The sequence below is a fragment of the Helianthus annuus genome, chromosome 11, assembly GCF_002127325.2.
Source record: "Helianthus annuus cultivar XRQ/B chromosome 11, HanXRQr2.0-SUNRISE, whole genome shotgun sequence".
Classification (NCBI taxonomy): Eukaryota; Viridiplantae; Streptophyta; class Magnoliopsida; order Asterales; family Asteraceae; genus Helianthus; species Helianthus annuus.
The window spans coordinates 68660807-68677121 of NC_035443.2; the positions used below are offsets into that span (position 1 = coordinate 68660807).

The window sequence follows — 16315 nt, forward strand, 5'->3', positions numbered from 1 at the left end:
GAAACCTGCCACCCCCTTTACCACCGCCATCTGCTAATCACCTCTAAAACCCCATAACAACAACACCACTAATCGGATTGAACAGATCGGAACCCCCCCACCCCCATAACATCACACCACCTGCCACCGCCGCAGCCATCAACTGCCACTGTTACCACCTACCCTCTCTTCCACCTGAACAACCTTCTCCTCGCTGAAACCCTAGCTGCGTCGCCGTCATCTTCATCGCCGTCATCTGCGTCACCATCATCTGCACAATCGTCATCTGCTTCGCCGCCATCTGCTTTGCCTTCATCTGCGCCGCCGTGGTAGTTTGTACCCAATCACCACAGGTTGTTAAGTGGGAATTTTGGATTTGATGAATTTGTGTCTTGCTTTAAATTTTGGTCAGATTTATGCGAGTCTTCAAGGACTTTGATGAATTTGTTTCTTGATTTGAATTTGTGATGTGAGATTTTTTGGGATTTAATCGTGGATTGTTTGTGGGGTTTAGGAAAGAGAGAGAGATGGATGGGTGGGTGGGTTTGATTGGTAATTGTTGTTGGTGGGTTACAATTCTGGGTTGGGTTGGAAGTGATCCAGTACGTGGTGGTAAGTTGTGACGGTAGGGTGTATGGTGGTGATGGGGTGGCAGGAGGTGGAGGTGGAAGTGGTGGGAGAGAAGAAGATGGAGAGAATGAAAGATCAGGGGTTGTTTTTATGTGTTTATATATATATATATATATATATATATATATATTATTTTTCTTAAACCTTTTTTAAGTTATTTACACAGTTAGTCCCTGTAAGTTAAAATGACAATTTTACCCTCATGTGCATTGCACATGACTAGATTTGACAGAAAACTCTAACTGGGTTAGGGCTAAAGGACAAAACGTGTATGATTTGAAAACATAAAGTACAAAACTCGTCTATTTTAAACATAAAGGACAGCGCCTGCAAATGGGTATAAAGATAAAGGACAATCCTTGCAATTCACTCAATAGAAAGCCCTTCAAACAAGATTTCAGGGATTACCTATATATCCGAGAGATGTTCCCAACGAAATAAGTAAGTATTTGATATTTAGGTTTATATCTCAAAAACAATCTACTGAATGTATAAAAACCTACTGGCATATCATCCGTGAGATCGCTTATCACATTTGACTTTACAATTCTTTAGCGTGCTATGATAGTCCACTGATGTACTATCATTTCCTCTTTTTACAACAAAACTCATTTTTGTATGTTTCAAATTATGATTTGCAAGGAAAATTTGAAAATAACCTGTACAAATAAAGTGACAACTGTTGTGAATTTCATCAAATCGCCATCCGCTTGGCATAAACAATCAGAACTCCCCTTGACAACAAACTATTTTCCCATTATGATTTCAAAACACTTAAGTTTGTTTTAATCAATTTTCCAGAAAATAAGTTTTGTTAATTTTACCACTTGTAGGGTTGGGGATAAACTCATCACATTGTTTTTCAACCATTTGTATGAAAGTTAAATCAAGTTCAACTTAATGACCTTGATTAACCACTCGTAAGTGAAACCTCTTTTTCAACCACATGTAGGGTCAACCATATCATTCAAAAATTTGAAATATGACAATTTTAAGAATAACTACCATTTGTAGGGCGAAATACCACAGATGTGAATTTCTCAAGAAAGATGTCGATTCCTACTCCCCAATTACCAACCTGGGAGTTCCGGCAAGTCAGGATTTTAAGTAGAAAATGCTGTCACCCAAACCTAACCAGCCTTGGGTGATTGTGATTCAACTCTATCCCACCATCTTTTTTATTTATAAAGATCTTTCACACCTTTTACCTTCTCGTCAACCATCTTCCCAAAGATATGTTTGACTTTTCCATTAAAAGCTTTTTCAGCATCAAATTCTTCCTTACCAGAGAAGAATTGATCTGAAATTTCAACCTTACCAACTTTCAACTTCAAGTTTTCTTTTGACAATGACGGAAAGTTTTCCTCATTCATTTCTGGAACGGAATTATTTTTACTTTTCTCAACAAATGACTCCTCTGACTTTGATGAGTCAGATTCATTGTCAGAACTACTCTCTGATTTAATAACCCATCTTTGTTTGTTTAAATCAACTTTTCTTTTGTAAAATCGTTTCAAACTTTCACCATCTTCAAAATTCGAATTTTTGAAAACTTTGAATTTTTCTACGGATTGTTCTGTTTTACCAACATATGTTTCTCTCATTTTCAAGTTAGAAGAAACTCCCTGTTTTGTGTTGTTGGACTTTGGACAATTCCAAGCGATGTGTCCAACCTTTTGGCATCTGTAACAGGTTCTTCTTTCAACTCTTCGTTCAGATTCCTTCACCATGTTCTTTTTCTTCTCAGCAAGAAACTCTTTGTTTGTCTGTCTCCAGAATAGTTTCTTCTCTTCTTCTTCTTCTTCTGAGCTTGTTCCTGAAACAAATTTAGTTTTTGATTTAAAATTTTTCTTATTTTTATAATTCTCGGGAGGAATGAAACCTAAACCCTTCTTTTTGAAATTACTGTTATGGTTTGGTTTCTTTTCAAAACCAGAACCAGAACTGTAACCTTTTTTCTTGTTCAATCTCTGTTGAACCCTTGAAGTGTACTTTTTAGGTTTTTCATTAAGATTTATATCTTTTATTTCAGAAATATTAATTTCTGTTAATTTGAAAACCTGTTTGATCTGTTCAGTTTTGACACTTCTTATTGGAAATTCTTCATCAGAAAATAATTTGTCCAAATCTTTCAAAGTATATGCCACTTTGATTGGTTCATCATTCAAATTATTTTTTGATAATAGAAATTCTTTATAATAAACCCGTTTAACCGGTAAACTCGGACTCTTTTCTGATGAACTTGAACTTTCAGATTTTGACTCCGACTTTGACTCTTCATCCATATCCAACACCTGATCGACCACTTTCTTTAATAACTCAGACTCATGATCAGTGTCAGATGCTGTGAATGTGACATCAATGTTGTCTGGTAACTCATCAAAGGTTTCAGAATTTAACTTTATGTTAACTGCCTTTTTTATTCGCTCCTCATTTGGTTTTCTGGGAGAATAACTTTCGTAGATTAGAAGCGGACACTTGTTATACTTGACACTTTGTTTCTTACTAGTATCCTCTTCCGTCTTTTTATCTTGAAAAGCTTCAAGAGTTGCAACAGTAGGATAAACTCGATCAATAAAATAATTATAAGTTGTATAACTCAACAACAATCTTTTGATTCTTTCACTTTCAATCTTTTCGAGTTCCAAATCCTGCTTCAGCTTTGCACAATCTTCAATATACTCATTGATGACCTTTTGCTTAGTCATTAATGTTGAACTCATCATAGTCTGAGCAGCTCCCATTTCTAGATTTGTCTTGTTCAGACTATCAATCGTCTTGTTCAGTACATCATACGACTCTTTCACATACTTCACATCAAACAATAGTTTTTCTCTCAGCTCTTCTAGTTCACGACACTTCTTGTCTTTCTCCTTACAATCTTTGCAAGACTCCAAACATTTCTGACAAGGTTTTGTGACTTCAACAATCTTTTCAACCTCGATAATCTTCTCTACTTCGACAATTTTTTCAACTTCAACTATTTTTTCAACTATTTTCCCCACTTCAACAATTTTCTCAACTACCTTTTCAATCACCTTTTCAGTTATCGGTTCTTTATCAAATTCTATTTTTACTTCGCAATCTGCATCTTCAATCTTCTCTGTTGAATTTTCTTCAATTTTTTCTTCTTCAGTTTCCAATGTTGTCTTTTCTTTAGCAATCCTTCTTGCTTCCAACTCTCTCTTTAATCTGGCAGCCTTTTTCTCATTGAACATCTCGATCTTATCTGCAAAAAAACAAATTAAAACTATAAGTATCTAGACCTTTTCTAGCTTTATTGATATACTCTTCTTCGTCATCGGTGTCTGCATCACATCCTAATTCCTTAAAAATAGGTGTTCTTTTCGGCTTAAATTTGACTTCTTCTTCTTCCAAGATTCGAGCAACAAGTCCTGAATCAGCCGGAATGTATCTGTCCCAGCTAAATCCCTCTGCCACTTTTTCATCGTCTTGATTCACAAGAAAGGCTTTCTTCTTTCCGTCTTCAATAGCACGGGATGATGACGGTTGTTGAGCAATTTGATGAAAAATTGATTTTTGATAATAATCGTTCTTTCCAAACGGATCTTGTCTTCCGGTTGCTTCTTTATTTTTACATTCCCGTTTAAAATGCCCCTTTTCTCTGCAACGAAAGCAAGTAACTTTTGATTTGTCAAACCCTATCGGAGATGCAGCAATTTCACGAAAATCATCTCTCCCGGTGATTTGTGTGAATTTTTCTTCTCTTCTTACAGCACTGGCTAAACACCACTTGATGTCCATCAACTCAAGTTCCTCAGAATCAATCTGGTCATAATCCTCTTTTGTGAGCATTAGATTTCCAATTCTTACAGCAACTAAGCTTTCATAAGACTCTAACATAGTAACAAGAGATGCCATGTGTTGCTTAGCAATTTCTGGAGAAAGATTTTGATCATTTTGTAAATTCAATGTAACATTGCATTGCAGATTTGTTGAATTCTGTCGTTGAGGACTTGGTGTTGTGAAATTCGGATCAAAAGTTGAATACGATGACGAATATCCACCACTCTGAGTTACTGTGCTACCACTTGTTCCAGAAGAACTATCAGCACTGAAAGCAGTCTTAATCTTTGGACTTGAAGTAGTCTCAAATTTGCTTCCTCTATAGTACAGAATAACATCTTGTTGAGCATTTGGATTATTCATGATAGCAGTTTCCTGAATATCCAATTCATGTTCTTCAATCTTCTGAATGAACTTCGCCAAATTCATACTTTCAGATTTTCTCATATGTTTCAAAATCTACAAATATGTTCCCCATTTATTCTGAGGTAGTGCATCAGCAAGTTTATCAACCCATTCATCGTCATCTTTCTTGATTTCCAATCTTCCCATTTCCCGAACAAGATGACAATATCTATCAATTGTTGTTTTTGTTGATTCACCTTCAAAAGCTACAAACATATCAAATGATTTCTTTAGTAATGCACGTTTGTTTTTTTATCATATCAGCGCTTCCCTTAAACTTGTTATTCAACGCCAACCAATTGACCTAGCAGTTTCTTCATGTTGAAGTAACACGAAAATATCTTCTTTTACAGATTGTTGGAGAAGACTAATCATCATTTTCTCACTAGTGTATTTTAAATTCTCATCTGCTGAATAATCACTAAGAGCTTTTTCAATCCCACGTTCATTTTTCGGTTTAACATAGTCTACATCCAACGAGCACCATGCATCAAACTTATAGGCCTGCACCCAGTTTTCAAACCAATTTTGCCACCCTTTAAAATCCTCGGTGTACATAAGCTTTGGAGGCTTTTGAGACGTTCCTGTTTCATTTTCAGTTTCAATTGTTTCTGTAGCTGTGATAGAGGCAGCTGGAGTAGTAGCAAAAGCATTGTAAAACTCCTCTTCCATGTTTCGATAACTTATTTCACAAGTTCACAAAAATTCAAGCATTACACGAAATGAGATTTCAAACGAAATGGATCACTTTGATGCGAAATGATTCAAACGAAATGAACTTTTGGTGCGAAATGAACTTCTGTTTCGTGCGAAATGGAGCTTAGAGTCAATTCGTACGGAATGAATGTCTACTGAATCATTTCGTGCGAAATGGAAATTCTTTTCAAGCTGAATAACACCTCTCAAGTGAAATGGGTCCTTTAAGCGAAATGAAAAATCATTCCGTGTGAAATGATGTTTCAAAGGTCCGATTCGTGCGAAATGGTATTAATCCTGTCCAAACCATGCGTCACACTTCCGAGAATGTTTTCAAGCGAAATGAACAAATTTAACAAGTTTTAGATCGATTTAAAGTTCAATTCTTTCAAGGATTCATTAAAACTGTGTTTCGCACGTTATGTGAGAAATTCAATCCATTTTAACCGTAAAAACTTGTTAATTTTGAAAAAGAAGGTGTAGAAGATAGAAATTTTGGTGAAATCAGGCTGATTTGGCAAGAACTCTTCCTCCTGAGCTCTGATACCACTTGTAGGATCATTTGCACGACCAAAATGAGTCGTTCAGAAGCGTTCTAGTCAATATGAAAGGCGGAATTAGACATATTGACTTCGAATACTTGATTTACGCACAGAATCACTTTTAATGTCTTGTATATTGATTTGACAACGATTTATAGTCAGAAGACACCTCGGCAGCACTTCGGTACCGGAATCAGAATCATTCCAAATGACTTGGCAGCTCGGGTATTTATAGACTAGGCATTTCGTACGAAATGGGCAGATGCCATTTCGTGCGAAATGGACAAAGTCCATTTCGTGCGAAATGGATCCTTCCATTTCGTGCGAAATGATTCAACCACACTCAAACCCTATCAACTAGCCTACCGAGCTCCATTCTATCCAATCTAGACATAAGACTCGATACAAGACGAAGTCGACAGACATATGCACCAACAAATTTCCAATTCGAATTATAGTGGACCCTCGTCAAAGTGTTGAAATTATTTTGACCGACGAGTACCAACCACCCTTAGGGTATGAAATCGTCAAGTTAGGGGTGAAACCCGCATCTTGTCGATTAAGTCCCATTCCTCGATTTTCAATCCCGCCCAAGTTTCGATTGTTTTAATCGATTAGGGACGTGTAGTAACTGAAAGGGTAAGATACCGTTAATCGCTTCTCGCCGAGAGTATCTTACCTATTGGCCAAAGCACGTTTTCCCTAATTCGAAAGGACTTTCGATTCACTTTGGAATAGTCGACGTTTCTAAACCCGAAACAATCCAATGTTTTATTGAGCCTCTCTTTTATATTAATTCAATTTATATGTGATTTTATACTTGTTACCTCATTCATTTCAAAACCGATACACAATTCGCACGTCTCTCGCAATAAAAAAAATAATTCTCGTAAACAAACTAAATTTATACTCTTTTAAGCATTCATACGTGATTATGCTTGTTGAATACATGCAATCTATGTGAATTATATGTGCTACATGATACTTACATGCTTATACATGCAAAACTTTATTTTAAATTATGATCAAGTCTCATCCTTTCCCTCTCTTTCGATTATTTAGATGTCGTCAAACGATGCGTCCAAGAAGACCAAGAAGGGTTCCAACTCCAACACGATGTCCAAGAAGGACTGTATGAAGTTTATGGCCAAGCAAATGGCTAAGATCATACCAGACATCGTCAGCAAGATCCAAACCATGGAAGAAAATGCTTCAATCTAAGTACCGCTTTCCATCCCCAAACCGACGGTCAGACTGAACGCACGATTTGCACCCTTTAAGACATGCTTCGCTCGTGTGTCATAGATTTCGGTGGTAATTGGGACGCGCACTTACCTTTGGTCGAATTCTCGTACAATAGCAGTTATCATTCTTGCATTCAAATGGCACCATTTGAGGCATTGTGTGGAAGAAAATGTCGATCGCCTATTGTATGGCACGAGATCGGGGATGCGCAAATTACCGGTCCTGAGTTATTGCAAGAAACGACTGACAAGATCCTCCAGATACGAGACAATCTGTTAAAAGCTCGGAGTCGTCAAAAGAGTTACACCGATAGACGCCGCAAGCCCCTTGAATTTGACGTTGGCGATCACGTACTCCTAGAGGTTTCACCTTGGAAGGGAGTGATCAGATTCGGCAAGAATGGAAAGCTCACGCCCGATATGTTGGACCCTTTAAAATTCTGGAAAGAATTGGCAAGGTGGCCTACAGACTCAAACTACCAGAGGAACTTAGCAACGTCCACCCGACTTTCCATGTTTCGAACCTCAAAAAGTGTCTAGCCGAGCAGAATTTACATGTACCACTTGAGGATCTATAAGTGGACAAAACATTACACTTCGTGGAAAAGCCAGTCGAGATCATGGATCGAGAAACCAAGAAGCTCCGATGCTCACGCATTCCCATAGTGAAGGTTCGCTGGGAAGGCAAACACGATGCCGAGTTCACCTGGGAACTCGAAAGTGACATGAAGGCTAAGCATCCACAGCTATTCGTTACGCCTGCGCCTTAATTTCGGGATGAAATTCCCTAAAGTAGGGGAGGCTGTAACAACCCGACTTTTTTTGAAGTCAAAGTACAAGTCAAAGTCAAAGTCAAAGTCAAAGGAAGAAAAGATTGCTAATCAGATTTGTCATTCCTTGCTTAATTATTACGTGTGTCGGAGAAATGTACTCTCCGAATCGTTAATAAATGTATGCGAGTTAACGCTTTATTTGTTTACGATTTGTAATAGGTGTTGCCGTGTAGTAACAATGCGATAAACGCAGTTAAACGCTAATCTACTCAACGCTATCCCATCGCTATCGCATCGCAACTCGAATCGCATTTATTGGATAGCGTTGAGTAGAATAGCGTTTAACTGCGTTTATCGCATTGTTATTACACGGCAACACCTATTACAAATCGTAAACAAATAAAGCCTTAATTTCGGGACAAAATTCCCTAAAGTAGGGGAGGCTGTTCAAGAGTGATGTCATCACGGGTTTGTATGAACTTCGGAGAATGACTTCATTCCAGCAAGAACGGTCCGAACTAACAGATTTCCACATGATTTTTACACAAATTTTACTAAATCTGAGCATAATCAAAGTATTTCAAACTTTCCTTCAAACATTCTTCACTTTAGCTCAAAACTGATAGAACCGGAGTTCGTTCAGGCGTTCTATTCATTCTCTAGTGAAGTGCCGGTTTGAGAATGGATTACTATCGGGGAGACAACTGATTCACAGGTTGAACATGAAACACCGTCATGAACAGCTAGTTCAGATCGAATGGGGTGATTCCCGTCCGACCGAATGAGTTGGACCTGATGAGGTTTCCGTTGTTTTACACGTTGTCATACCGTCTCGGTTCAACCGCAAACTTTCTAAACTTAACTGATTTTACAAGTTCTCAAAACGAACAGGTTGCCGAATGAATTGCCGTCCGATCGGATCACCATCCGATCGAACGACGATTCGACCAGGTGACTTGTGATTTTCAACACTTAAACATTTTGCAAAAACTTCAAGGAATATCAGCTCCCAAACGAATAGTCATCCGATCGGGCGACCATCCGATCGAATGACTATCCGGACGGAGGTGTAATTCTTTGTAATTACCACGCAAGCGAAACACCATCTGATCGAACGACCATCCGTCCAGATGACCATCCGACCGGATGGCTGGACATGTAATGATACTTTTCATCTTTTAAAATGCTACAATGAAAACTTCAAAGTTCCAACAATACACAAACACATCCTTCCCAAACGAATGCCCCTCCGACCGAATGGTCATCCGTCCGGATGACCATCCGTCCGATCGGTCATCCGACCGAACCACCATCCGTCCCTTATCTCAGTCGACATTGTTTAACGCACTGTTCAACGCTCATACTGTCGTACTATGATTAGGCTTATCTCTCCAGCTCTCCCTTTAACCCAAGACTATGTTTATTCACTAAACACGATCTGTGAGTATACTCGATCCCTTTTTGCTTACCACACTTTTGGGTGTTACATACGTTACTTATATCAAAATCACATCGACACACAACACCACTACTTTTGTACGTTAACCGCTCTGCATGTTATACGTGTTATTCGATGAATGCTTGTATGTTATGTTTACACAGTGATTGTTGCCTGACACCTTAGCAACGATAGTGCTATAGTTTGGACTCAGCACCTGTCGTGGACAGGGGTTGTTAAGGGTTTTCCTTCACGTGTCACAATGGTGATATGTGTAGCGCATTCTACAACTCGCAGTCACGTCTGTGCATATTTCATTGTCGATAACTTACATGCTTCACATTTCTACGTGTTACATGCTGGTTATGCGTAAATCGCTTTCGCTACTATTATACTATTAAAATTGTATGCTCACATTTACACTATGTGTGTTGACCTATTTTAATGTATGTGACATGTGTTTAGGATGCTGCGATATGCTTTGCTTCTGTGGAATCGAGCTAGGGGAGTCTAGAAACAAACTAAATAATTTGTGAGTTGTCGAAACAATATTTGTCTTTGAGAACAACTATGTCTGTAATAACTGTTTTTATTTGATATGTTATGGTATGGGACGTAACGTTAAATATCTGGTAATTATAGTTGTTATGGAATCTTTTGGACAATCAGTTTCGCTCAGTGCCTCACCCCGATGTTTCCGCCATCGGTTGGGGTGTGACAACCCACCCTCAAACCACCCAGACACCACCCTCCGACATCCCTGACACCTCCCTCAAACCACCGCGACATCCCCAACGATCTTGGAAGCAGAGGACGAGGCCTCATCATCGTCATCTAAAGAAGAAAAAAACCCCCGGTTTCAAACCCACAAATAAAAAACCCCCAATTTCAAAACTCTAATTCAAACCCACCTAAGTTATCATCCGAATCAGACTCAAAATCAGATTCTGCCAGACGAAAATTTAAACCCACCTCAGTTATGTTCGTATATCGGGACGACGTTCCAGACTTCAGCTTCGCCGGAATCGCCTTCATGTCGCCATGAACTTCGAACTTTTCGAAGTAGATCAGCGCGTGCATCTTCTGTTGGAACCTGATATTTTCTTTCCCTCATGTCACAACGTTACTTCCTTTACTGTTCATGGTTTCTCTTGTGTTCAACCGACTATGACGACTACGAATCAGGAACGACGATGACGGCAGTAAGTGGTGACATTCTGATGGTACTGTTATGGCCCTGTACATATGAGAAACTCATATCTCTTTATAGCAATCCATCACGAAAGAAATTGCCCATGTGGTAATTTTAACTTTTGGTAGCATGATTAGGTTGTAGATTTCATCTTCTGTTGGAAATATGAGATAATTTTCTAGAATCAGTTTTTTAAAGTTCTGTTGTTTTAAGGGCATTATAGTCATTTTACACCAACTTAACTGAGAAAACTAACCCGCATCCACGCCAGGGACTATCCGGGAACAAAAACTGAAAAGTTGGGGACTATAGTGGTAATTTTAGAAAGTTAGAGACTAAAGGTGAAAAAGACCAAACCACAGGGACTATCCGGGCATTTAACTCTTATTTTAATGAAACTATGTTTTTTTTATTTTGTTTTAAATAAAATATATAAATAAAAAAATAATTAGGTAATGACGATGGGGGCTTTAAACTATCATGTGCAAGTTAAATGAAAAAACTTTAAAGCCCCCTATGTGACATAGCGTTAACATGACACTGAGATAGCGTGATAAAGCCTCTAAAAGCTTTACGTTGTAGCCTTACCCAACATTTTAATTCCATTAACTCTTTTTTTATCCACTAACTTTTAACAAATCATATTTTAACAACACATAAACCATATAATCATTTCATTAATTAATTTCCAAAGAAGCCATAATTTGAAAACCACCAGTGATGTATACCATGGATAAAAACAAAATGAAATGAAATGAAATGATGAATCAAAAGACCAAACAAACGGAAAACCAGCAGAGCACGCAACAACCCCCTTGAAATTCTTCATCCTCTCCTCTAAATTTCATCAATCTCTTCATCAATTAATCTCTCATATATATATATATATATATATACAACAAGGAACCTGCAAATATGATGAAAATCGAGAATATGATGGAGAAGAAGGTGCTGGAAGATATTATTCGAAGACTTTTGGAAGGAAAAGGCGGGAAACAAGTGCAGTTATCGGAGTCAGAGATTCGTCAGTTATGCATCAACGCCAGACAGATCTTCCTTTCGCAGCCTATTCTTCTTCATCTTCGTGCTCCTATCAGGATTTGTGGTATTTTCTTTCTATCATATTATATGATCGCTTATGTCTAATTGTGAGTTCTAATCATCTGATTGTGGCCTACGTTTGCCCTAGCTAGGTATTGAGAAGTTGTTGCGATTAGAATTCTTTTTCTAGGGCTTGTTTTGTGCTTATTGTAGGAGGATATGATGACCAGGATTTTTATTTTTCAGATTATGTTGAGTTTTGATGAATTCTTCACGATTGGTGTTTTGTTTTGATTTTTCAAGGATTACGTATGCTTTTCTTTTGTGCTTGATATGTTTTGTGGTTTTGCAATCAAGGGAAATGCTGAGAGTTTTCTTGGCATTTATTGGTGTGATTTTAATTTGCGATTCTTGTATTTGTTTTGGGGTTATGTTGATGGATTATTCACGATTGCTGTTGTTGTCGCTTTGGTTTTCAGTTATTTTCTTGCCCTTTTGATGTTATTTAGTTAATTTGCAATTATGTATGGTTACCTTTTGTGAGTAGGTGATATACATGGACAATACCAAGATCTATTGAGGCTTTTTGAATACGGTGGCTATCCTCCCTCTGCAAACTACCTCTTTCTTGGCGATTATGTTGATCGAGGCAAGCACAGTTTGGAGACGATATGTTTATTGCTTGCGTACAAGATACGCTATCCTGATAAAGTGTTCCTCTTAAGAGGAAACCATGAAGACCCCAAAATCAATCGCGTGTATGGATTCTATGATGAATGTAAAAGGAGATTTAATGTGCGTCTTTGGAAGATATTCACTGAATGCTTTAACTGTTTGCCTATTGCTGCATTAGTTGATGAAAAGATCCTTTGCATGCATGGTGGACTTTCACCTGAGCTTGAGAATTTAAGTCAAATTGAGGAAATTGAAAGGCCTACAGAAATCCCAGATAATGGACTTTTGTGTGATTTACTGTGGTCTGATCCTACTCAAACAGAGGGCTGGTCAGACAGTGATCGAGGTGTTTCATGTACTTTTGGAGCTGATGTAGTTTATGAATTTCTTAAGAAGAACGGTCTGGACCTTATTTGCAGAGGTCATCAGGTAAATATTCTTATTCATTGTGTATAGCTCGATTGTCATTACTCGTTGTTAGAGACCACATATTTATTGCTTTTCTGAGAGTTGTTCGTTCCATGAAACTTAAACCAGCTGCTATAACCATGTAAATAGTTTAGAGGGTGTTTGGATTTGCGTTTCGGGAATGATTATATTTTGGTCGTATGAATCAAGTTATCAGTATCTTCTAAAGATAAACTAAAGTTATCAGTTTACTTCCATTTACAAACCTCTCTCTTCACGAACTTATCATTTTGTGTTATAAAAACCTGTTAATTCCTTAAAACTGGAATTTGACGCAATATCAAACATCTTCTACATTCTATTTTATTATACATATATAATAATATATATAATAAGTAGGTTAGAATCATGTATATTACCTGGTTTGAGTAAATGTAAGTAATAATAAAAAAGTTATGTCTCTAAAAATGTGTATTGCTCGGATTGAATGAACGCATGTAATACATCAACATGGCTATCAAATAACATTATAAAGATAATTTGATACTTTATTTAGATAATCCGGCTTTAATTTTAATGTCCCAAGTTATATTATTAATTTAATTATAAGTACTTGTACATGTTATTTGATACTTTATTAGCAATTATTGTTTATATCCAAATAATATATTTTATATAATTAAGCTGGTATGCTCGGGTCAAATTGTCGATGCTTTTTTGCTCGGATTATTTATTGACTATCTTAATAATGTGTATAAAGAAAAAATTATTATTCAATGTATTTTGTGGTGTCATATACACTAATATGATAACCTGAATTAGATTTTAGTTAAATTATTATTTAATGTTACTATTTAAGAGTGAGGAGGCACCAGAGAGTGACACGTGTCCAAAAAGATTTTCATTTATAAGATGATAAGAAGATTATCCGATTCTGGTTATTTTTTTGGATTAGATTTTGGTTATTCATTAGAAGTAATCATTTTTAAAATGGGCTCCATACACCGCCTTAATGTCGCTAACTTTTGTAAGAAATCTTAATAATGCGCAAATTTGAGCATGCAACTCAGCGACGATGCCATGGATGTAAAAGGAAAAAAAAATGAAGTATGTTTTTTTTAATTGCAGGTGGTAGAGGATGGCTACGAGTTTTTTGCCCAAAGAAGACTTGTTACAATATTTTCAGCTCCAAACTACGGGGGAGAGTTTGATAACGCAGGTGCACTATTGAGTGTTGATGAATCGTTAATGTGCTCTTTCGAGATCTTGAAGCCACTTGATAATTTGCAAAAACCAGGCACTTCTAAGGGGCCTCTTAAAAAGGTAAGCTTGGATCAATTTTTTATTGTGTTGATTTAGAGCTCTTTCTTTCTTTATATTCATCAAGGTAGAGTAGCAAAATGGACGGGTCAGTTGGGTTCTGTAACGGGTCAAAGCGGACTAGGGTCAAAAGTAGGGGCGAGCAGAAAACCGAAAAACCGAACCGAAATTTACAGTTCAGTTACGTTTTTTACGAAATTTATGAAAACCGAAAAAAAACTAACCGAATAACCTAAACAATCATTTTTTAATGTTTTTTATATATTGATTTAGGAATTATTTATCTTTGAAATGATTTATCCATTGCCTACAAGAAATAACAAAATTTAACATAAAAGTTGAATGATTTTCAAAGTATTACAAAAGAAAATGTCTTTATAAAAACTTTGGATAAACATAAAAATAGATTAGAAGGTTAGGTTTATGTGAACAATATTAATTAGAAATGTTAAATATAATAACTTAAATGTGAACATCCAAGGAAGTTTCTTAAATCTTGGATTATACTTTTTATTTTTGAATCTTACGTAATTTTTTACCAAAAAGGCAAAAACCGAGAAACTAAACTGTTACTAAAACCGACAAAAATGGAAACCGTTCACCAAAACCGAACGGTTTTCGAAAACCGGACATTTCAGTTACGGTTTCGGTTTTACCATAAAACCGATTGTCATAAATCTGAAAATTTGTATGTTTGATATTATGCTTTTTTGTTGGTATTGAGGAGGATATATGAAATTATCCCTATTTAATTTTATAAATCTGGAATTCATGGCTATTTATATATCAGTCTACACGGATCGTATCAAATTTCGAACTTATTCTTTTTGTTGCTTTTTCAACAGCCACCCAAACTGGGAACCGCGTAATGGAGTTTGTGCTTATTAGAATAAACTAGTTTGGTAATTGCTGGAACTTGAACAAGGGTCACATCTCGGGGTGGTGTTTTGAGAGGTTCAAAGCATGACCCGACCCGTTAGATCTGTAATCTTAGTCTCTAATATGAACCTTGTCTACAGGAACTGAGTTTTTGCTCTGGCTGTAATCAAATACCCTTTTAGGTTTAGAAGTATACCTTTTTTAGGTTTTGCCATCAACAAGTGAGTAGCTGATATCAGTTATGATTTTAAATTTTTTTTCTTTGTGGAGATGATTTATGGCCTCTTGGGATCTGGATGTTTGACCTTTTCAGTTAGTTTAATTTGATGATCCATTGGCTTGAATCTTTCGTTACCATTTATGTATGTTCATTTAGATGAATGAATGTCAAGAGTTCTAAGGTGTGGAATGGACAGGCCAGAGCATGAGCTAACCGAAGCTCGACTTCGACTCATTTAACTTAATGAGAGCTCGGGCTTAAGCTTGGTTTGTTTAGAACTCTAATTCTAAAGCTAAAGCTTGGCTCATGGGTAGTTTTTTGAGTTTGAGATCGGCTCGGGCTAACTCGACTTGTTTGTTATTTATTAGTTATTTAATTGTTTTCTTTATATGCATTTATAATTGTTATTTTTATATGTGACGTATATTTAATTGTTTTTAGCATACTCTTGTATATAATAACTAGATTATAGACCCAGGGTATTATACGGGCCGAACAAAGAAAATATCTAACGTAAGTATACGATGATAATGATATACCAAAATTTCTTAAAACCACTCATAATTCATGTAAATGTCAAAAAAAAATTAAAATTTATAGATAAATGTAATAATTTTAAAATAAATTTACACAATTTAAGATGCTAATATGTCACTAATAATTATTCTTAATTATCAATATCATTAAATACATAAATTAAAATTTACAATTTACATGACTTGAATTATAAATAATTTGAAATGGAAAGTTATACATAAGTCTATTAATACTCTTAAATCTTAAACAGTAGCTTGAGCACGTATTTTATTAATGATTTTATTTGAGGACTAGGGTCAAATACAAAATAAATAAGAAGAGTTACAAGAATTTTAGCATACTGATCTTAAATTTAGAGAGTTGAGATTAGTTTTAATGAAAAAAAAGTAGAAGTGTATAAAAGGTCCATAATTTTTTCATACAACATTTTTCATATGACCGTTTTTAAAACGAATTTGGAGAGTTGAAATTCTCTCTCCACATGTAAGGCATACGTCATTTTTCATATGACCGTTTTTAAAACGAATTT

The 16315-nt window shown here is 36.3% G+C and overlaps 1 protein-coding gene across 1 annotated transcript; it reads left to right on the forward strand.

Annotated features, from left to right (window-relative positions):
• Nucleotides 1–11440: 11440 nt before the first annotated feature.
• On the forward strand, nt 11441–15375 carry LOC110890492 (serine/threonine-protein phosphatase PP1 isozyme 9). Its single transcript, XM_022138102.2, has 4 exons — nt 11441–11811; nt 12295–12851; nt 13959–14153; nt 14996–15375. Exons 1-4 carry the CDS (start codon nt 11622–11624, stop codon nt 15017–15019), a joined length of 966 nt encoding a protein of 321 aa, XP_021993794.1. The 5' UTR covers nt 11441–11621; the 3' UTR covers nt 15020–15375.
• Nucleotides 15376–16315: the final 940 nt, after the last annotated feature.